At 37.7% G+C, this 21,365-nt stretch overlaps 1 protein-coding gene across 3 annotated transcripts in view; it reads right to left on the bottom strand.

Annotated features, from left to right (window-relative positions):
- The window catches only part of PLCB1 (phospholipase C beta 1), a 797,636-nt gene that overhangs the window by 260,818 nt on the left and 515,453 nt on the right, over positions 1–21,365 (bottom strand). For all 3 annotated transcript variants that reach the window (XM_055133540.1, XM_055133538.1, XM_055133539.1), the window contains 3 exons: positions 6,683–6,762; positions 4,801–4,854; positions 3,501–3,576 (listed from right to left, as the gene is read on the bottom strand). In XM_055133540.1, coding sequence (XP_054989515.1) covers positions 3,501–3,576; positions 4,801–4,854; positions 6,683–6,762 — 210 coding nt within the window. The remainder of the gene's footprint in view (positions 1–3,500; positions 3,577–4,800; positions 4,855–6,682; positions 6,763–21,365) is intronic.

The following is a 21,365-nucleotide window of genomic DNA, read 5'->3' as shown; positions in this document are numbered from 1 at the left end:
TAATGCATGCATATGTGACCAGACCATGACAATACTACAATTCCCAATGCACAGAGAATTTGGTAGAAAATACTTTGGCTTCAGAAAAATTATAAGTGGTAACTTTTTAAGTATGGAGAGACATTCACAGTTCTCATTGGAAAATATATCCATATTATTGCTTGAAGGACAGTAATTACTTTCTCTCTCTGTCTCTTTCTCTCTTTTGATACAGTTCTATTTTTAACAATGCAGGTAACATTGACAGAAACTGTAATCTCTATAGAAGTACCCACTAAAGGAATGTGTCATTCCAGTGGATCACGTCAGCAGCCGGGATACAAGTTCAAGCACATTTAATTATCCCTAACAATGTGCACAAAGATAATGTCTAAAAAAATCTCAACAGGATATCCACTGTGTTTCTGGTAATGTGTCTATTTACAGTACACAATAAAATCTAGTTTGAATGACCACTGGCTATTCAATGAGGCTCCCAGACATACAGTTTTATCTACCATCTATAAAGCACTTTCTTTTGTGGGGTGTTTGAAACATCTCCTGTCAGTTTATCCAGAACATCTTTGCTAATTATTCTGTATTTCTAGAGCCACTGTTCTGAAGGTATGAAACTACAACAAGGATTTAAAATACAGTTCACTTATGGAATTCTTTGTTTCTTAGCTTCTAAACAGCTTGTTTTTTTTTAAATTTTTTAAATTTATTTATTTTTAATTAGTGAATCACCGTGAGGGTACAGTTACAGATTTATACACTTTTGTGCTTATGCTTCCCTCATACAAAGTTCGGGAACCCATCCCTTCACCAGTGCCCATTCTCCACCACCAGTAAACCCAGCATCCCTCCCACCCTCCCCAATCCCATCTTCCCCCACCCCACCCTGCCACTGTGGCAGGGCATTCCCTTCTGTTCTCTCTCTCTCTAATTAGCTGTTGTGGTTTGCAATAAAGGTGTTGAGTGGCCACTGTGCTCAGTCTCTAGCCCTCATTCAGCCCGCAACTCCCTTCTTCCACATGGCCTTTGACTACATTATAGTTGGTGATCCCTTCTCTGAGTTGCCCTTTCCCCAGAATGTGAGGCCAGCCTCCAAGCCATGGAGTCAACCTCCTGGTACTTATTTCTACAATTCTTGGGTAAACACCTTGTTTTTTAAGCATTCCAATTTTATACATCTTCCAAGTGTACTTTAAGTAATGATCTTCAAATATTCATGATGGGGATTTATGATATAATTAAAAAATCTATCAGTTTTCAGAAAATTGATATAACAATTTATTAAAGATAAATACTTTTTTGATGTGAACATTATTCCTGGTATTAAAATCTCATTGTCCTTTTAAAATGTCTCCAATTGACACCAAACTGAAAGAGTGAGTGAACCTATAGCAGACACAATGGATCGTAAAAAATCAGTTTATATTTATTGACTAAATTTTCAAAATCCAATTGTTCAGAAAATTGCAAATTACAGTGAATGGGTTAATGAATTCGATTTTCTATTCCTTTTCCTTTTCTATGCCTTCTTCTCACATAGATAGATTTATAATCACTGTCACTGTCACTGTCATCCTGTTGCTCATCGATTTGCTCGAGCAGACACCAGTAATATCTACATTGGGAGACTTGCTGTTACTGTTTTTGGCATACTGAAGACACCACAGGTAGCTTGCCAGGCTCTGCCGTGCCAGTGAAGATTTATAATAATTAGTTAAACTTTTCATCATTATGCCTTGCACACAGTTGACCCGGGTTTGATTCCTCCATTTTTCTTGGAGAGGCTGGCAAGCTACTGAGAGTATCCCACCTGCATGGCAGAGCTTGGCAAGCTTGGCAAGCTACCCATGGCGTATTCGATATGCCAAAACCAGTAACACCAAGTCTCACAAATTCTCAAATTCTTTTCAGCCTCTGGACTTAGTACATAGAGTTTACTTTTCTCTGAAATGAGCTGCTTATTCTCCATGGCAGTACTTCATTCCTACTCTCATCCATTCCAATGAATATACACATGTCAGGTAATATGTTTATTGACTGGCACTGCCAATAATTCTCCAGTCCTGGGATCTTGGGATTTCATTTTGTTCACCGTCATTTCCTTTGTACTTGCAGGCTCCTAGAAAGAGCTATGAAACATTGAGTCAAGATAGGACCTTAATGGCTATATTTTTTCTGACTCAAAAGCCTCTAACAAAAGAGCAATAATGAGTATGTTCAATCATTTCATTTTCCTTATCAAAGGGAAGGTTAAATGTTCTGGGGAGGCTTTCCACAATTCTATCCAATGTTTAACACACCACAAATTTTTTTCCACCAATAGCAGGAAACTGATAATGGAGTGGCACTATTTTTCTTCCCTGTAACCTATCAAAGTCGTTAATAAAACTTTCATTTTCCGAAGTGTATTTACAAAATAGAACTGGCTGGGGAATTTAAGAAGAACACTATGCACTTTTTGATAATTTAATCATAAGTTTGAGAATGGCGTCTCAAACTTCATTCAGAGCAACTTGAACATAGCCAGTACCTTTCAAGTGGTTCCTTGTTTCTTCCTATAAGTGCCATCCTTGGCAAAGTGCTTACTTGTTGCTTAGATACTAGGATAAAAATAATTTGTAATAGAAAGAAGAGCTTACATATAGTGTGAGCTAAGGTTCTATGCAATAGACTTAGTTCTAGAAATGCTGGCAATTATTTCAGAGATAGATATATAGAAAGGCATTGGGCTGAAAGCAATTATTTTATTCAAGTTGGTTTACTTGCTTAAGTGCCTCGAAACATGGGGAAATTTAAGAAGGGAAAATTTAAGCAAGTTAAACATGTTAAAATATATTCAACATGGGGAGATTTAAGCAAGTAACATGCTTATTCTCTCATTTACACAAAATAACCAGTCTCCATGCTTTACCCTCAGTAAAATTTTTTGATCACAGTCTTCTGGAATATGCAATATATTTATTTACAAACACATACTACCCAAATCTCAATTTATTAAGTTATAAACATGGAGAATTTAAACACTTATGTTAATATTTTTGGTCAATACTTTTGAAAATTACAAGATTTTTATTATCTGCCAGGAAAAAAGATTCTCTCTAGATTAAAATGTTGGTGCTATGGGGCAATATCTGTATATATAATTTAAAAAATAATATAAGTATAGTGACCTTATGGATGATAAATAAATGCAAACACATATAAGTATAAAGATATATTTCATAAATCCTGTGGTTTTCTTAATTTAGAAACTGTCACATGGAGACCATTTTCTCCTTTCCCTTCTTTTCCCCTTTTTATCATATCTATGTGAGAAGATGAAGGTCAGTTGAAACCACTGTGCTAATCAGTTTGAAGTGATGAGAAGTTTATCGAGAAATCATCATAATATCTATGATTTCTTTAAAAAAAAGTAGGGGTGAAGAAATTACTGGGGCAATAAGTATTTTAGCAGGACCATTAACAGGATCTTTGTTGTGCTGATTTTGGAGAGGCAAAATGCTTACCCTGGACGATGGAAGACTACAAGCCTCTAATGCAGTTTCAACTCGTTTCCGGTCTGCTGAAAACAAGCGGTATATGCTGTGCAGCGGAAACAAAACGAGAGAAAAAGATTTAAAAGCAAATTAAAAAGATTTAAAAGCAAAACTTTTTGAAAATTAGCTTTCAAATCGAACTATCTAATCTACATGTCAGTATTTTGCTACAATAGTGATAGTCTGATTAAAATGCACTCTAAGACATGGTCTCTAAGACCAAACCCTCATTAACTTACTTAATATCTCTCATTGTTGCTACTTCTTAGGCTACACATTGCTAATAATCATAAGGTCTAAATTTTAAATCTTTTATTAATAGAAACCAACAGATGCCTTATAAGTTAAGGATTAAAGGTCCCTGATTGCATATGGTCTACAGATGTGCTTTCTTTGGTCAGTAATTTGGGTTTTAAAATGTTGGCGGGGCTGGAGTAATGGCACATTGGGTAGGATGTTTGCCTCATACTCGGCCAACCTGGGTTCAATTCCCAGCATCCCATATGGTCCCCCGAGCACTGCCAGGAGTAATTCCTGAGTGCATAGCCAAGAGTAACTCCTGTGCATCGCCAACTGTGACCCCCCCCCAAAAATAAAAAGTTGGACTGAAGTAATATGGTGGAGTTGAGCTCCTGCTGTGTCCTATGGTTGGGTTTCACCAGTCAGTTTTTCCTGCAATTGGCCATGTAATTCCTTGGCATGACTTCTTGTAATGTGTAATATGGTGGAGTTGAGCTGCTGTTGTCTCCTATGGTTGGGTTTCACTGGTCAGTTTTTCCTGAAATTGGCCATGTAATTCCTTGGCCATGTAAACTTGGCATGTAAGTTCAGAATCCCAGCTTTAATTCTATGTCATTTTGATATGAAGAGGCACCAATGTCGTTCCATTTCCATGCCAAGTACATATGTGAATCTCTGACTGTCTTAGGGCTAAACTTCCCCTCCTCCCCCAACCCAACACAGACACACACACAGACACACACAGACACACAGACACAGACACATAGACACACACACAGACAGACACACAGACAGACACACGCGTGCACGCGCTGTCTCTTAAAAATGACACTCACAGGAAATCAATAACCTGGGAATGATTTTAAGAAAACTAGCTATAATTTTCATGAACATGGGGTGTGAAGAGGAAGAGGTTATCAAGCATTTCTGGGTTCCTGAGAGGGCCCAAGAAGTGGCAAAACACAGTCATGACATGGGTTCAAATCTTGGAGAAAACAGAAAATGAACAATGAGAAATGTTCCAGCTTACTTTTTGAGAGGAATGCGCCCTTCTGGAGTGACTTGCAGTTTAAGTTTAGTATAGCTGTTGGAGAAGCAGAAAAGCAAATGTTTAATTTTTAAGGAGCTTTTTATTGAAAAATAAAATTCCCGGCATAAGACTCATATAGTTTTCTCAATTTTCCACCACCTGAGTGTCTGTGACTGGTACCCAGTTCAATAACTAGAATTCCAGGACTCCCCATCAGTCCCTCCCTCTGCTTCCCCCTTCCAGGGCCCACCCCAAAGGAACCATCAGCTCAACTATAAACAAAATCACTTTGGTTTCATGGGGTATTTTTGCTCTGTTTTTTTACAATCTATATAAATGGAATCTCATTATTTTATGTTTGGATTCTTTCACTCAACATTACATTGTGAGATTCATTCATATTTTTGTTTACAGTGGTATATTATCAACTCCACTGCAGATTAGTATTCCTCTGGGTGAAAATAATAAATCAGTTTGTCTGCTCAACTGCTTTTTCACATGTATATAGAGAGGGAGCAAGAGAAATTTCAAAACTGCTGACAGGCTACAGACAGGAGCTGTAATTTTTTGAAACTGCGCATGTTATGCTATAGGGACACACACATGTTTTGATGTCCACATCACACGCAGCTTCTAGTATGTTCATGGGAGCTAATTTAGGGAGACAATTACAGAACAATTACTGATGTTAGTAGGAGACAATGAATAGCCAACTACTTTATCAAATGAATCATATGCCACATTTCTGGTAAAATATTTATCTTTGTGTCCACTTTCCCTGATATTTTCTGGCAAAATACACATTTTAGAATGTTTTCTAGATGAAGGAAAATGAGATAAAAGTTTTAATTTTTAAAATTATTTTTAAAAACTAATATAATATAAGTAAAGCAAAGGGGCAGAGCATGCCAGGAAGTCTCAAAGTGACAAAATAAAATTTCTTATTTCCCAGGGATCATAGGAAAACTAATTTAAGTGACAAATTTAAGTGAAGTGAAGCATGAATAAGACCTGTGAGGTAATAATGAAGAGTAAAGTGAATTTACAGAAGAGTAATAAGGAAAGATGGTCTGGAGTCCTGGCTTTTAAGGGGCATGTCTTACAGAATAGGAAAGAAAGAAACTTATGAATAAAACAAAAGGTCACAAAGTAATGTTTCTGCTTATGGTTTGATTTATAGGCTTCCCACCTGCTGGACAGCCTCAGATTTAAAAGGAAACTCTCTTTGCTGCTGATTTGGCAAAAATCATAACTTTCCCCCCCTCTCTAATTTAGAAATCAATTGAGTCCGTAATGATTGGCAAATCCTGTGTTGCTTTACTTTACGTTTTCCTCTCATCTTGTTCTTTACTCTGTATGCATTCTCCTCTTTCTTATTAAAAATACAGGGGTGATTCTCTCCAAGCAATGGGATAAGGCTTGCAGCCTACTGATTTAGACAGGCAGAGAAGTTACTGGAGTGTCTATCAGAGTCTAAGACTCCACAGACGTGAGTACCATATGTTGTTCATTCTCTTCTGGGATTAATCACGGTACGATATGAGCAGATGTAGAAATAGATTTGTGGAAATTAATAATTTTTGGGTTCTGAGCACAGCTGCCAGGATTTGGAAGTGTCTCCATGCTGTGCGTCCAAAGCACTGACATTCAAGGGAGCCCGGCCCAGTCATAACAGGGATGTGCAGCTAAGAGCAAAGAGAAATCTTTCTTGGAAGCCTCCCAATTCCAAACAGTAGAGGCATCAGTTCTCTAACAAACCTCGGAGGGAAATTTATGTTTATCAATGTAAGAAGCCAGTGCCGCATAAACAAAGACTGACAAAGGAGAAAGGAAACTGACTCAGAAGCAACACCCCATTTGCAATAAAATTCAAGTGACTTACGCTTTTTCCAGAAATGCATCTCTGGACATGTTTTGGGCCAGCAGATTTGTTGCCAGGCTGAAAACCTCGTTTGTCCATTCCTGGAAAATGTAAATTACACTTGCATGAACTTAAATACGGTATAGTCACTAAACACATTTTTTATGGAGGCTATCAGGAAGCGATATTTATTCAATTTGTAGGTTTCAAAAAACATCCCCCCCATCTTCTTTTTGGGGTAAAAAAATGACATCATTATATTCAAATGCCCATGAAATTACTCCACTCTGAAGGAATGTTCTTTACTTATAAATCAATGTTTTCTGCCTTTGAAAACATCTACGGAATAGGAAAGAAATAGGATAGTGAACTGGCACATTGCTTTTCGGTAACCAAATGCGTTTCATTATTTTCCTTAAATGATAAACGGGTAATGTATTATAAATAAAAGTTTAAGATCGAGTCAAATTTATTACACCACCAATAAAATCTTCCTATTTTACTGTTCAAATCAAAGCAGCTATCCTGGTACTCTTTAAATGCTAATTGAAATTCTCTAAACCATTTGCAGATAGAAGAGTCACATATCCAGTCCCTCTCTCTCCACAACTCTCAGTCTAACCCTCAGTAGTCTTCTAAGCTTTATTTTCTATCACCAATGATATTGTGTGGCTTTTAAGAAATGGAAACCTGCACTAATCATTGTAGCAACACAATGATCAAGCTGTGGGCGTCAGTTCTCTAACAAACCTCGGAGTGTCTCAGAGTTTATGTTCCATGCAAAATCTTCTGAAAGGGAGTTGATTTATTTTTTTTTTCTCAAAAACTCCACATTTATTTTCTGAATATTCAAATTTGGGCAAATGGGTGAGCTAGGGGCAGCCTAGGAAAAGTTATTCTAGGATTTAGTTTACAGAGCAAGAGTATAATCTTATTACTTCCCATGCAAATAAAGATATTACTTTAGTTACTTGCTTGAGAAAAACCTAAAAGCCCTGAAACCAGTTTTTTTTTTTTTTTTTTTTGAAGAATATCCGAGCTAAAACCATTGGGCTAGAGCAGCTTTAAGCAGCCTCTGGTCATCACCAGAATATGACAGATGCTTTGCTGGAGGGGAGAGAGATCTTACCCTGAAGTTTTCTCATAAATCCAGTGCTGAGACCTACTTAGTTTAGCAGTGGAAAGAGAGCTTCCTATTTAATCTGTAAGATTTGTTTTTCTCCTTTCAGAGATAAGGTTCTGATGAGTCCCACTTAGCTTGATTCAACCCCTGCTATTAAAACCCAGAATGAAGCTTCTTCAGTGACATTTTCAGCTTGTGATCAGTCTTTTCTCATGAAGGGACAGCGAAGACCCAAACTAGAAAAAGAGAGAGATCTAAAGGTCAAGTTTCACGGTGTTTCCTCTGGAGTTTAAATTTACATGTTTGTACCTTATACCTGGAGATCATTTTTTAAAATTCTCTCCTCATAGTGTCCTGGGCAGTTAATGAGAAGTCAGTGTTGACTCCATTAAAATGTTGTTTTCACACCATTTCACAAACCTAAGATGGTTTTATTTTTTTTAAAAAACATTTATGTCTCATTATTCTTGGCTCAGTATTTATGCGCATAATACAATGATTAACTATGCTCATGGGTATTGCCTGACTATTTACCATGCAGTGAGTTAAATTCTTTGCAGCTAATACCTAATGTCACAAAAGCTGTCTAGGAAGTTAGTAATATTAGTGGCTGCATTTTATGAAATTCAGAGTTTCAAAGCTCTCTTTCTCCCATGTCTATATATAAAAATATATATATATGCACACACATATATATGTATTTATATATATATAATATTTATTTTTGGTGCCAGAAATTGAACCCAGAACCTCACATGCAAGATAAATACTCCATTGCTGAACCACATTCCTGACACAAAGTAATTTTAAGACTTATTTATGTACTTAGGGCTAATAAAAGTCAGTTTAGAATGAAATCACTACCTTCCAGAATACCAACTGTACTTTCGGGCACTTACAGAAAATCAAATCACTAGTTTCTGGAATACCACTGCTGTGCTTCCTGACCCTTATAGAAAAAAACTCTGTGGTTCTTTTTGATATGTATCCATATTGTTGAAAATATTACATAAATCATATTGTGTACTGTATGTTATTTGGCCAATAGTGACTTGCAACTAATATTATGTCTTTGAACTATGTTCTTGTTTATGCAGCTAGAAGATGCGGTCTAGTATTTGAGAAGGGGTTGGGCCACACCCAGCTGTTCTTAAGGATTACTCCTAATCTATGCTCATGGACCACTCCAGTCCTGGTAATGCACAGTATATGTTGTTCTGGGAATGGATCTAGGGCTGGTGGCATGCAAGGCTCTCTCAGGGCCCTAATATATTAATTTTAACCATGGTATATTTCCACTATAGGAAAATATAGCTAATTAACTTTTATTAGTGGACATTTATTATTTTTTTCTCTGGAGTCATAGAGAAAAAGCAGAGTTTAAACATTCTAATATTAAAAGCATAGATTCTATCAGGAAAATTGTTTTGAAAATGAAAATATAAAAATATGTCTAATTTCTATCTCTGTGCTTTTTCTCACTATACATCTATTACATGTGCATCTATACATATCCATGTTGATATAAATTTATATATGATAATAATCTGATTTAGATTTCTAAATGGTTGATTTGGAAGCCTCAGTTTACCATGAGGACTTTTAAAAAGTTCCTGGAATAACTAATAATTTGGAACCAGGTATTTTAATATTTTTAAGACATTTTACTATCCAAACCATTTTAATACCTTTTTATTTATTTTCTATTTATAGGCAAAGCCCTATTGTGTCATTGATAGTGGTGTCATTCCCATTACTTCTGCTTATAAGTCAGTAGCAGTTTGGGATTTGAGGAAGAAAACGTTCTGTGGCTCATTCAGAACTGCATTGCCTGACTGAGCACATTTCCCATATCTACGGGCATGAATCAGAATTCATCCTGCCAAGCATTTGTCTTAATGGAGCAGTAAAGAATCTTTTCATGTGAGATGGTATATGAGCCCTTAAAGACTTTTACAAAAATCAGGAGATTCTGAATTTATAGTACACTACACAAAGCACTCAGAATCTTGATAAAACTCTGGTACGTTTTCTTTCTGTGTTAGATGGCAGTGAAGAGAATTTTACATAGTCAAATGTACTCTTCATCTCATACTCAAGAGAAATGGTCTTCAATCATAATATAATTAACAAAACAAAAGGAAGGATTGTAGTAGGACCAATGCTACTACTATTGGAATATAATTGTAATATAACTATAAACATTACCCAAGGGCTGGAAATAGCACAGCGGGTAGGTGTTTGCTTTGCATGCGGCTGGCCCACCTGGGTTCAATCTGTCTGTCCTCGGAGAGCCCAGCAAGCTACCGAGAGTATCCCGCCTGCATAGCAGAGCCTGGCAAGCTACCCGTGGTGTATTTGATATGCCAAAAACAGTAGCAACAAATATCACAATGGAGACATTACTGGTGCCTGCTCTAGCAAATCAATGAACAATGGGATGACAGTGCTACAGTGCTATATTACCCAAATATGGTAATATTAAGAAAGGATGTGTAATTTGATTCCAAACTCTTTTTAAAATTTTTTTATTTTATTGATTCACCGTGAGGTATCGTAACAAAGCTCTCATGTTTGAGCTCAATCATACAGTCATCAAACACTCTTCTCTTCACCAGTGCACGTTTTCCACCACCCAAATCCCCAGCATCCCCACACCATTCCACACCTCCCCCTGCCTGTGTGGCAGACAATTTGCACAATACTCTCTTTCTCTACTTTAGATACCTTCGATATTTTGAGACCAGTCCCACCACCACTCACACCTGCTGAAAAGGAAATGCTAGACAATGTGTTTTGTGTTGCTTGTTATGGATACAATATAATGTATACAATATAATGTATACAATACAATGTTGCATGGCTGTGAGAGTCAAGCACATTAGAAGTTCTAAAATTTTAATAATTAGCTTCTGAAAAGATTGCTGCAGCAAGTTGTTAGGGTCCAAGATTTGTTTGTGTGCCCCCAAACTCTTTGTTATCTTTTCCAAACCACTAACTAGCACTCAGCTCAAATCAGCCTAGAAATAGGAAAACTTTATCAAAGGCATTGGGCTAGTTGCCATAATTAATAGAAATATTATACAAAATGCAGTAAATGAAGTATTTCTCATACACAATTATCAGGAAATTGGAGCCTGAATGCAAGGAGCATATTCATTTTTTTCATTTGTTTATTTCTAACTACACTATATATATATGTATTATTTTTTTATTAAGTATCTGCTTTCTATGACAAACTGTACCAAGAATTTGAACACTGATTATCTCTTATCACCATAGAAATAGACTGATTCCCTCATTTTAGTGAAAAAAAATTCTGGGACAGATTTCTGATAACAGATTACTGCTCGAAAAATAAATTAAGAGTTCAGTAATGTCCATGGGGCTGGAGTAATAGCACAGCGGGTAGGGCGGGCCTTTGCCTTGCATGCGGCCGACCCAGATTCTATTCCCAGTATCCCATATGATCCCCTGAGCACCTCCAGGGGCGATTCCTAAGTGCAGAGCCAGGAATAACCCCTGTGCATCATCAGGTGTGACCCAAAAAGCAAAATAAAAATAAAAAATTTTAGTTCAGTAATTTCCATGACACCCAAATCACTGGATCTGGTGAAAAAGTGTCTTGAATTGTTTTATTAACGATATAGGCTCTCACAGTTCTGTCCCAAACCTTTTAGAAAAAGGGTGAAAGAGTGATAAATAAATGTGTAAAGTTGAATGCATGAATAAATGAATGCATCAGTGAAAAATAATTATATTCATATTTCATAATTCATAGCTTTTGGAATTAATTTTATGTATCATTCATTGTCATAAGTCCACAATCACTATCCCTGTCTATAGAGTTTACGATTTTGGCTTTATAGACTTATAATCTGAACTTTAATGGAATAGGCTGTAAAAAGTTGGAGTGTTGTTGTGTAACATGAGGTGAAACAGCTCTCTAATTCATAAAACACAAAAGCTTTAGAGTTAGGGTTTAGGCCATTTATGTCAGTAACACAGACATTCTTTATGGATAGTTTTATGTTTTGAGGCTATATTTTGAAGAAATGTTATCTTCTTTTTTCCAAGAAAACTGAAGAACTATATATACTAAATGTGCTTCTGTATTAAAGGTGCTGAACCAAATGACACTCCTGTGGGCCAACGGATCATTTATTTGCCTGAAAGTGCAGTGGGCAAATTGTGGATGTGTAAAGCTCCATCTATAGGTTATTATTTATTTACAATAATAAATAAATTATTATAAATTAGCTTTATTTTAAAGCTATTATAAAAAAATTTAGCTTTTTTTTCTTTTTGGGTCACACCCGGTGATGCTCAGGGGTTACTCCTGGCTCTGCACTCAGGAATCACTCCTCGCTCGCAGTGCTCACGAGACCATATGGGATGCTGGGAATCAAACCCGGGTCAGCTATGTGCAAGGCAAACGCCCTACCCCCTGTGCTATTGCTCCAGTCCCTTTATAGGTTATTTTTTAAATGGGATTTGGGCCATTCCTAGTAGCGCTCTTGGCCACTCCTGGCTCTGTTCTCTCTTGGGCAATTTTGCCACACTGGGAGTGAACTAGGGTCTTCTGTTTAGAAGGCAAGCCTTAATCACCATGCTATCTTGCAGCCCCTGGAATTATTTTTGAGATGTATCACATGCTTTTTCAACACTTCTTTCAAGGTTGCCTGATCAGTGGGAAGAGATTAATATAAAATCAAGTTAAAAAAGAAATGTTATAAGAACTCTTGACAGGGAAGAAGTGAATTCACCCCCTTCTTCACCAAAATCTACATTCATGGCACCAAATGGAAGGGCAGAAAAGATGTCTGCCTTGGCTAAGATGTTTGCCGTGGCTAAGTTTTCATGATGCGATGTTTTTCAGCTCTAGATTGTGAATCTCAAATGTATTCTGAGCATCAGCTGGTGAGACATCCTCTTTTCCCTCCAGCACCCTTCCAAGTCAATGCTCATTTGTATAAATGAAAAAATGATAATTGAGTGGCCATATGTGAACTCCCTAAAGCTTATTTTCTAAGGCTTTTGTGCCAATCTGCCATATTCTTGAAATGGCTCTTTCAAAAAGCCTCATGTCACTTTTATGAAAACATTTGCTATTATGTTTTCTAAGGCTAGAAGTATCAGTGCTAATTATTACTTTGGTTGAAACTGCCTGAGTGCTGTATATGCTATAGACAATAAAATATGTAAGCAGAGTCTGTAATTACAATTGATACCATTGTTTATTTTTGAAAAGTATTTCTATTTGAGATCAAATCAAGAGAAAAGATTTTACAAGGGAAAAATCCCAACTAATTTCTTTAGTAAGATGCATGTCAAGCAAAAGAGAAAAGAGAAAGAAGCAATCACAATTTCTTGAGAGTTAAGTGGGATTACTTATTCACTAAATGGAATGTGTTTGACAAAATTTAAACTATCTCTTGAAGTCTGACTCATAAACTACACACAGGTACTTTCTAATTAACTTAACATATGGAATTCTGCTAAAATATAATCATCTCACTTGGAAATCAGTTTACTTTAAATTACTTCAATTATGACCCCTATGTTTATTTTATGTATCTTCTCACTAGCTTGATTATTTTTTTTCTCCTTATAAATAAAAAGGGAAAGTTAGTCCTTGGTAAGTGAGTCAAATCTATCAGTTTGTCTTGTACTGGAGAGACTATATTTTGCCTTTGACTCTGATTGTTCTACTCTGGTACATTCTTACTGCTTATGGTGAATTTGGAAGGATGTATTTTGAATATAAGTTTGTTGCAGGCAGGAAGATAGTATGCCCTGGTAATAATATGAGGGTAGAAACAGTGAATCCTAGGCCAGCTGGAACACAGAGAGGCCATTAACAAGGAGACTCATCTCTGGAGTCTGGCAAACCATTGAGATGCAGTATTCTGGGCCTGCTACTAGGAGGTTTCCAGAGATGAAGTAGCTGGACCCTCTGGAGGAAGAGGCTACACAGGTGGAAAAAAGGCCAAGCAAAGAACAAAAGACCATCAACTGCTCAATGTTCTCCCCCTTGGTAATCATTTGAGCAACCGACAGGAGGGCTTGGGACAGTTTGGGAAAACTGTATATAAGCTAAATTTGGCAGAATACGCATACACCAATGTGTATTCATACCCTATGGTGCACATGACATCTGCATCTCTCCTTTTGAATGTCTATTTTCATTCTTGGGATGTCTCCCCTTTTGGGGGTGTGAATAGCTCTCTCCATTCTGGAGAATCCCACATTCTTACTAGAGCATGTACCTTTATCTATCTTTCTTCTTCCTTCCCCAATAGACTTGTTCTACTTCATTATTTGTCTCCCCTGAAATTCTTTTCTGGGAGGGAAAGGTGAAGGACGTGAAAAGCCTCGGTAAGACCTTAAAGCCTGACTTTCTTTTCCTGTAAAAGCAAGTTCTTGCTCCAGTCTGAGTCCACAGCTCCCAGAGAAACTGTGTCTCAGGGATCATCTCCCACACGGAGTAGAACAAGCAGACTTCAGGTGCATCTTGACTCTCATCAGTCCAAGATTTTCGAGGCACTTCCCCAGGTGACCAAGGTGGGAAAGGGAGGAGGTGAATTTCCTTCTTCAGGCTGCTCCTCTCTACCCTCCACTTTATATAAACCTCATGGGAAACTCTGGTTCCTCTGGTAGGGAACAGACTTGAGTCCACCATCTCTAACAGTTGCTCGTTTTGACTAGTTTAATATTAAAATACTGCCATCAGGTACCTGGTTTCTACTTATTCTCATTTGTTATAGCTTAGTTAGCTTACTTCAAAATATAGGATTTCCAAATTCTGTTCTACCAGTCTGTAGCTGGGGGGACCCACTGCAAAATGAGGGACAGATATCCATTTTCTTTCTTTATTCTTTTTGCTTTTTGAATCACACCTGGTGATGCAGAGGGGTTACTCCTGTCTCTGCACTCAGGAATTACTCCTGGTGATGCTCAGGGGACCATATGGTATGTTGGGAATTGAATCTGGGTCAGACACGTGCAAGGCAAATGCCCTACCCACTGTGCTGGAATATATTCCAGCCCCATATATTCATTTTCTTCTCTTTCATCAGAAAGTGAACATGATTCAGGTCAGAATTATATAGAATTTAACATATAGAGAGAATTTAATTCTCTTTATATAGAGAATATCAAATTTTTTCACCAAAAATAGTAACAGGTCTCACAATGGAGACGTTACTGGTGCCTGCTTAAACAAATTGATGAATAGTCTGACAGTGCTACAGTGCAATATATTGAATAAAAATTTTCATGCTTCCACTTTCCCAACAGCAAGGATGGCAATGTGACACCTGAAAAATCACATAAATATTAGCAGGTTTGTTGGGTGGTTCTGAGAAACAATTTTCTCACATGGAGGGATCATTTATATTTTGCTGCTGGGAAAAATAAAAGGAATGATCAGAGTTACCGAGGCCTCTATATCTTTGAGAGAGACCATGAGAATTACAGGGACCTCAGCCTTTTTTTTTTAATCTGTAAGACTTAGTAGCTGACATTATGAGGAGGGAAAAATAAAGACAAAATCAAAATGCAAATAAATAAAAAGTCTTTTAAATAAATAAATAAAGAAGGAAAAAGGAATGTGGCAGAGCTGGACTGATAGTACAGTCGGGAGAGCACCTGCTTGTATGTGGCTGACCCAGGTTTGATTACCAGCATCCCACATGGTACCCAAGCCCTCCCAGAGGTGATTCTTGAGTAATAGCCAGGAGTAAGTCCTAACAGCAGTGGGTGTGGTCTCAAACTAAAAAGAAGTAAAAATAAAACATCCAAAATAAATAAAACATCTTCAGTTTCTCTAAGCTACTGTTTTGTTGAATTTTTTATTAAGTGAGACTAAATACGTTAAGGCCTTTACATGATACAATCGTCTTAGATAAGTGCTTTTTTAAGCTTATAAGATGAGTATAGCAATAAGGTCTGCTTCATAACATTGTTGAGGGAACTGAGATGATTTATGTTAAATGATTAGATCAGTGACAGCTACAACACATGCTCAGTAAATGATAGTGAAAAAAAAGTATTACTTATCAAAGAAACATAAGCAATGCTTTGTTTTATTTTTTCCCCCTTGGGGCAGGGATGGTGGTGTTGGAAGTATTCTTTGAAGTGGTTTACAGAAAGGCTCCTGGCTCCTCCTGGTATTTCTGAACCTACCAGGGCAGCAGTTTAGTATGAGGGCCCAAGATTATGGTGCTGCTCAGAGAACCATATGGTGCTCGGAATTTGTGTCAGCAACGTCTTGCATCCTGCATTCTTTTTGGTTCCACGTATATACATATATATTTTTAAATTTTATTTTTATTAATTTTTGCTTTTTGGGTTATGCCCAGTGATGCTCAGAGGTTACTCCTGACTCTGTACTCAGGAATTACTCCTGGCAGTGCTTAGGGGACCATATAGGATGCTGGGGATTGAACCCAGTTGGCCCTGTGCAAGGTAAATGCCCTACCCGCTGTACTATCAATCAGGCCCCTACATATATATTTTAAAAGGAATTGTCCAAGGGGATTTAACAAAAGTTAATGATTGGTGATAATTTTTCCCTCAGTATGTTCCTTGCCCGGGTGCCTGGTTATCTTCCCTGGGGCCCCTCAGAGGGGATGGGCTCCAGCTTCCCTCCCCACCAGAGCAGAGCTCCCGGCGGCAGAAGACCCCCGGGACCTAGCCACAGCCATGCTCAAGGCCACTCTCCACATGTTCGGACGAGACTCACACATGAAGGTACCAGCAGAGGAACCCAGGTGTGTGTAATCCCATCAACGGCCAAAATCCAGAGACTTAAAAGCAAGCTCCCAGAAGTGTATGGCCAATTTGCAGCTGCACAATATCTTATAACCTATGTCCCCCTCTGGGAAAAACTGGCAAGCTACTGAGAGTTTCCTGCCCACATAGGACAGCCTCACAAGCCTCCCATGGCATATTCATATGCAAAGTCAGCAACAAGCTGGGTCTCATTCCCCTGCCCCTGAAAGAGCCTCCAATGCAGCATAGTTGGGAAGACTGAGCAGAGAGAGGCTTCTAAAATCTCAGGGATAGGACGAATGGAGAGGTTGCTGAGAGCTCAACAAATTAGAAAATCAATGGGATGATGACTGATTGATTGATGTTTCTTGAAAAATGTTTTCAGTATTTCTATTCTTTAATATCTGGGGCTTAGTTCCACATTAAATTATTTCTAAATCACATATTTGCACAACTATTTCTGTATTTGGTCCATTTCCCTGGCCCTGAAAGAGCCTCCAATGCAGCATCGTTGGGAAGGACAAGTGAAGAGAGGCTTCTAAAATCTCAGGGCTAAGACAAATGGAGACATTACTAAAACCGATGGTCAATGGGATGATGATGATGATGATGATGATGGTGATGATTTTTGTATTGATCTTAGAATATAATTGCTGCCATCCAATTTTCATGGAATGAGATTTAATTCTGCTATATATGCATGTTACTTCTCAATAAAGTAGAAATGTACATGACTAATATAAATAAACTCTCTTCAGGATCACATATTTAATCATTATTAGCTCATTTGTGATGGCTTCAACATCATGTTCCATACGGAATTCAAAATGATAAATTCTTAGAACCAAATGTATATTTATTGGCTTTTCCTCGTTATTGATTTTTCTGATTGTGTTGAGAGTGTCTTACATTTTGCATATTAAATTTCTAAAATATTTATCACTCTTTATATTTAAATTTTCTCTTTAGTAGAAAAAAGTTAAGGTTGTATTCTGTATTTTCATTGTCCTCATCACTTTCACTCTCCTACAGATATTGCTTGAATAGATTTCATTCCTATTCTTGCTCTTTAAGTATTGTGATCAGCAGTTTCCTTTAAGTCTTACATATTTTTCTGTATTACGGTTTTCCTATATTCCTCTCTTTTATATTTCCCTTCCTATTGTCTACGGTATATATTGTCTAGATATATATTGTTTTGGAGTGATAGCACAGTGGGTAGCATGTTTGCATTGCATTGAGCCGGCCCGCATTCGAGTCCTCCGTCCCTCTCAGAGAGCCCGGCAAGCTACCGAGAGTACCCTGCCCACACGGCAGAGCCTAGCAAGCTACCTGTGGTGTGTTCAGTGTGTCCAATATGCCAAAAACAATAACAAGTCTCACAATGGAGACGTTACTGGTGCCTGTTCAAGGAAATTAATGAACAATGGGAAGACTGTGCTACAGTGCAGTGCTACCCTTTTTGGGAAAGGGTAATGGTGACTTCTCTAGCAGTGCTTAAGAGAGACTACAGTGCTTAAGAGAGACTACGCTGTGTAGTTGATACTGGAATATTAGTTTGGTGCTTGGCATAGCCTTGGTGTATTATTGCTTAGACGGACAGTCCAGGAGCCATGAGGGCCATTCTCAGCATTGCCAGGATAGGGTGTGGGCATATGTTATTAGTAATCAAACATAGGGCTTTCAGCATGTAAAACATGCATGCACTCCAAACCTCTGAGCTATCTCCCCAGTTACCTGTGCTTGTTTCTTATTGTCTCTCTCTTATGCAATCTCTTTGTATTTTATTTTTGGTTGTTTGTTTATTGCCTTCACTATTTTACTGTTGTGTACTTCAACGTTTTTATTCCAGTATCTTAGTTTTGAATTCTGAGAAGACTTTCTTACTTAAAAAAATAGCATGTTGTTCTTATCTTGTCAATATAGCATGCCAAATTCTCTTAGAAAATTTGTAATTAAAAATTGCTGTTCATTTTGGACTAATTTATTATTCAGCATTATTAAAATTTAATTTTTTAAACTTTATCACACTATTAAGTCATTTATTTGGTTACAGACTTTCAATATTCCAACATCAATTTAATCACAATTGCACCTTCCCAGCACCAATTATCTCAAATTTTCCCAGCCAATGCTTAAGCCTGTCTGTATAGCAGGTCTTCAATAATTTATTTTATATTGCTTGTTATAAATAGTTTGCTAAAAGAATCATCAAAAATGTTTCTTTATTAAGAAAGCTAGTGAAGATTGTTGTACCTCACCATGGAATCATTAAACTCTTATATAAAAGATGGCTAAGGTGCAATTGCCTGTTAAACCTTCTGTGTTTATATTTTGTTATTTGAGATTGGTTGTCTTATACATTATATCTCATTCAGTCTGTTTATCAGTGTTGTAGAATTTGAGATGATTCGTGGCCATACTCCAAGAAGTCCAATTTTTTTAAGGGGATGATAGTTGGAGTTACATTTTAAACTAGGTTTTTAAACTGCATACCTGAATTTTTCAACAGATTATTTTCTGAATGAGGCTCATCTGAGCAGTGGAATCCAGCAGGGAACATGGTGGAAATTGTAGAGTTTGGGGGTTTTGGGCTTGCAGGGTACTGTTTGGGTGGGTACTGGGCTTACATGTCCCCCTCTGAGGTACCCTGGATAACTCTGTATTGTGTGGTGTTCAGGAGAAATTCTGCCACTTGTTGATCTCTTTCAAGATTAGTTTATGAGTAGACTCTGGATTATAGTTGGTGAATAAGCTTATTTTGACTTTTTAATTTTTTTAAATTTTTATTTTGGGGCTATACCAGGCTGTAATAAAGTATTTGATTATGGGAAGTGCTTCTGGTGGAACTCAGGGGATCATGTCAGATCAGGTACTAAAGTTAGGACTTCTGCATGCAAAACTTGCATTGCAATTCCTTGAGTCACCTTCCTCACCTATGGTCTTTCTTAATAGCTTATAGATATTTGACTTTTAAATCACATTCTAGAATAGGTGATAAAAGGATTTACTGAAAACTAAACACGTGAGTGGAACTCACTAGTATCGTTTTTGAATAAATCCGCTGATGCTAGTCAGTATGGTATGGTATCCATTGGAGAAAAAGCTTTACTTTGGACCTGAAAATCCGAAATCTAGTCACCCTAGTACATTTCAAACAGCTTGTTCAATTCCTCAAAAGATAAACATCAGACTAAAAAATATTGGTTATTAATATTCTATATGAGGAACAGAAGGAGGGGTGATAGGGCTGAAATTCTCACTTAATAATGCCTTTAATTTCTGGCCCTTGTCTCTACTCCCACTTATTAGCTTTTATTCTTTCAGGCTCTTTCTACAAGTCTAGAAACATTAGTTTCTATCAATTGCTTCTGAGTGCATCAAAGACTTAACTGACAGCTTAACTGTTGCTCTCTAGATCAAAGCTTCTTAAACTTCCACTTGCGACACTTTTTCCCCTTAGAAATGCAATGAGGTGGAGTGCTGCCAGAACCACCTCAGATTCATTACACAGTTGATTTTGAATTAATTTTTGAGCATTGAACTTTCCAAGACCTTTTACTACTGCCAATTTTTTTTGTGAGACCCACACATTCACTTAAAGACCCCAGATAGGATTATATCTGACATTTCACATGCAGAACTGAGAGCAGAGGCTCCCAAACTAGTCAGGTCTATTGTCCCCCTTTAAGAACTCAGTGCTCCCTGGGAAACCAACCATCTGTAAATGAATGAACAGAAAGTGCTCCCCCCAATTGCACCCATGCCTTTCACTGCCTCTTGGATGCTCCCAGCATTCCCCAGGAGTGGTGTCGCCCACTTTGGAAAACACTGACATTAGTTTGTTTTTTCTGCATTTCATCTTCCACTCTATTTTCTTCTGGGACTGGAGTGATAGACAGTGGGTAGGGCATTTGCCTTGCACATGGAAGACCCAGGTTTGATTCCTCCGTCCCTCTCGGAGAGCCCGGCAAGCTACCGAGAGTATCTCGCCCACACAGCAGAGCCTGGCAAGCTACCCGTGGTGTATTCGATATGCCAAAAACAGTAACAACAAGTCTCACAATGGAGACGTTACTGGTACCCACTCGAGCAAATCAATGAACAATAGGACAACATTGCTACAGCGCAGTGCTATTTTCCTCTGCATATAACTTACTGAAATAGGTACTCTCTTATTGCCTCATCTCATCACCTTCACCAGTGTTTGCTTATGTTCCCTGACCATCATTGATACAGTATCCCAAGAGACTTAAGTAGTCACATCTCTGGCCATTCTGGAAGATGATTTCTTGATTTGTCCAGCAATTTCCAATAGACACTTCATCTTAAATCACTTTGCAAATTCTCTCACTTGCTACCTTAAAATCTACTACACTCTGAAAATGACTCCTCAGAAAAAGTCAGTGACATTGTCTATAATTCTTCTCAGGCCCAGGCAGGGAAAGAGTCAACAATCTTTCTCATCCAAAATCCAGAAACAATTGTGGGAAAGAAAGTGTTAATAGCCTTTAAGGTCCCCGAGCCACTAGCAGAGCCGGTAGCTTCCACTGGGCTTAACTAACATAAAGTATGTCCAAAGCTGCATTGCAGACCAATGAAATATCAGACACTTCTCTCAAAATCCTATTCAGAGATGCCAGGGAGCCCTAACTCAGTCTGGCAACTGAGAAATACACAAACAGCACCATTAGTCATAGAGTAACTATTCAATCTAATGTCACCACTAGGAGAACCTATAAACTCCCCACACCATAACTATTCTTCAGGCACTCTTTCTGAGTCCCTCCCATGTAAAAGTCCTTC

Source organism: Sorex araneus, chromosome 3 (assembly GCF_027595985.1).
Source record: "Sorex araneus isolate mSorAra2 chromosome 3, mSorAra2.pri, whole genome shotgun sequence".
Lineage (NCBI taxonomy): Eukaryota > Metazoa > Chordata > Mammalia > Eulipotyphla > Soricidae > Sorex > Sorex araneus.
This window is presented reverse-complemented; position numbering and strand designations above follow the sequence as displayed.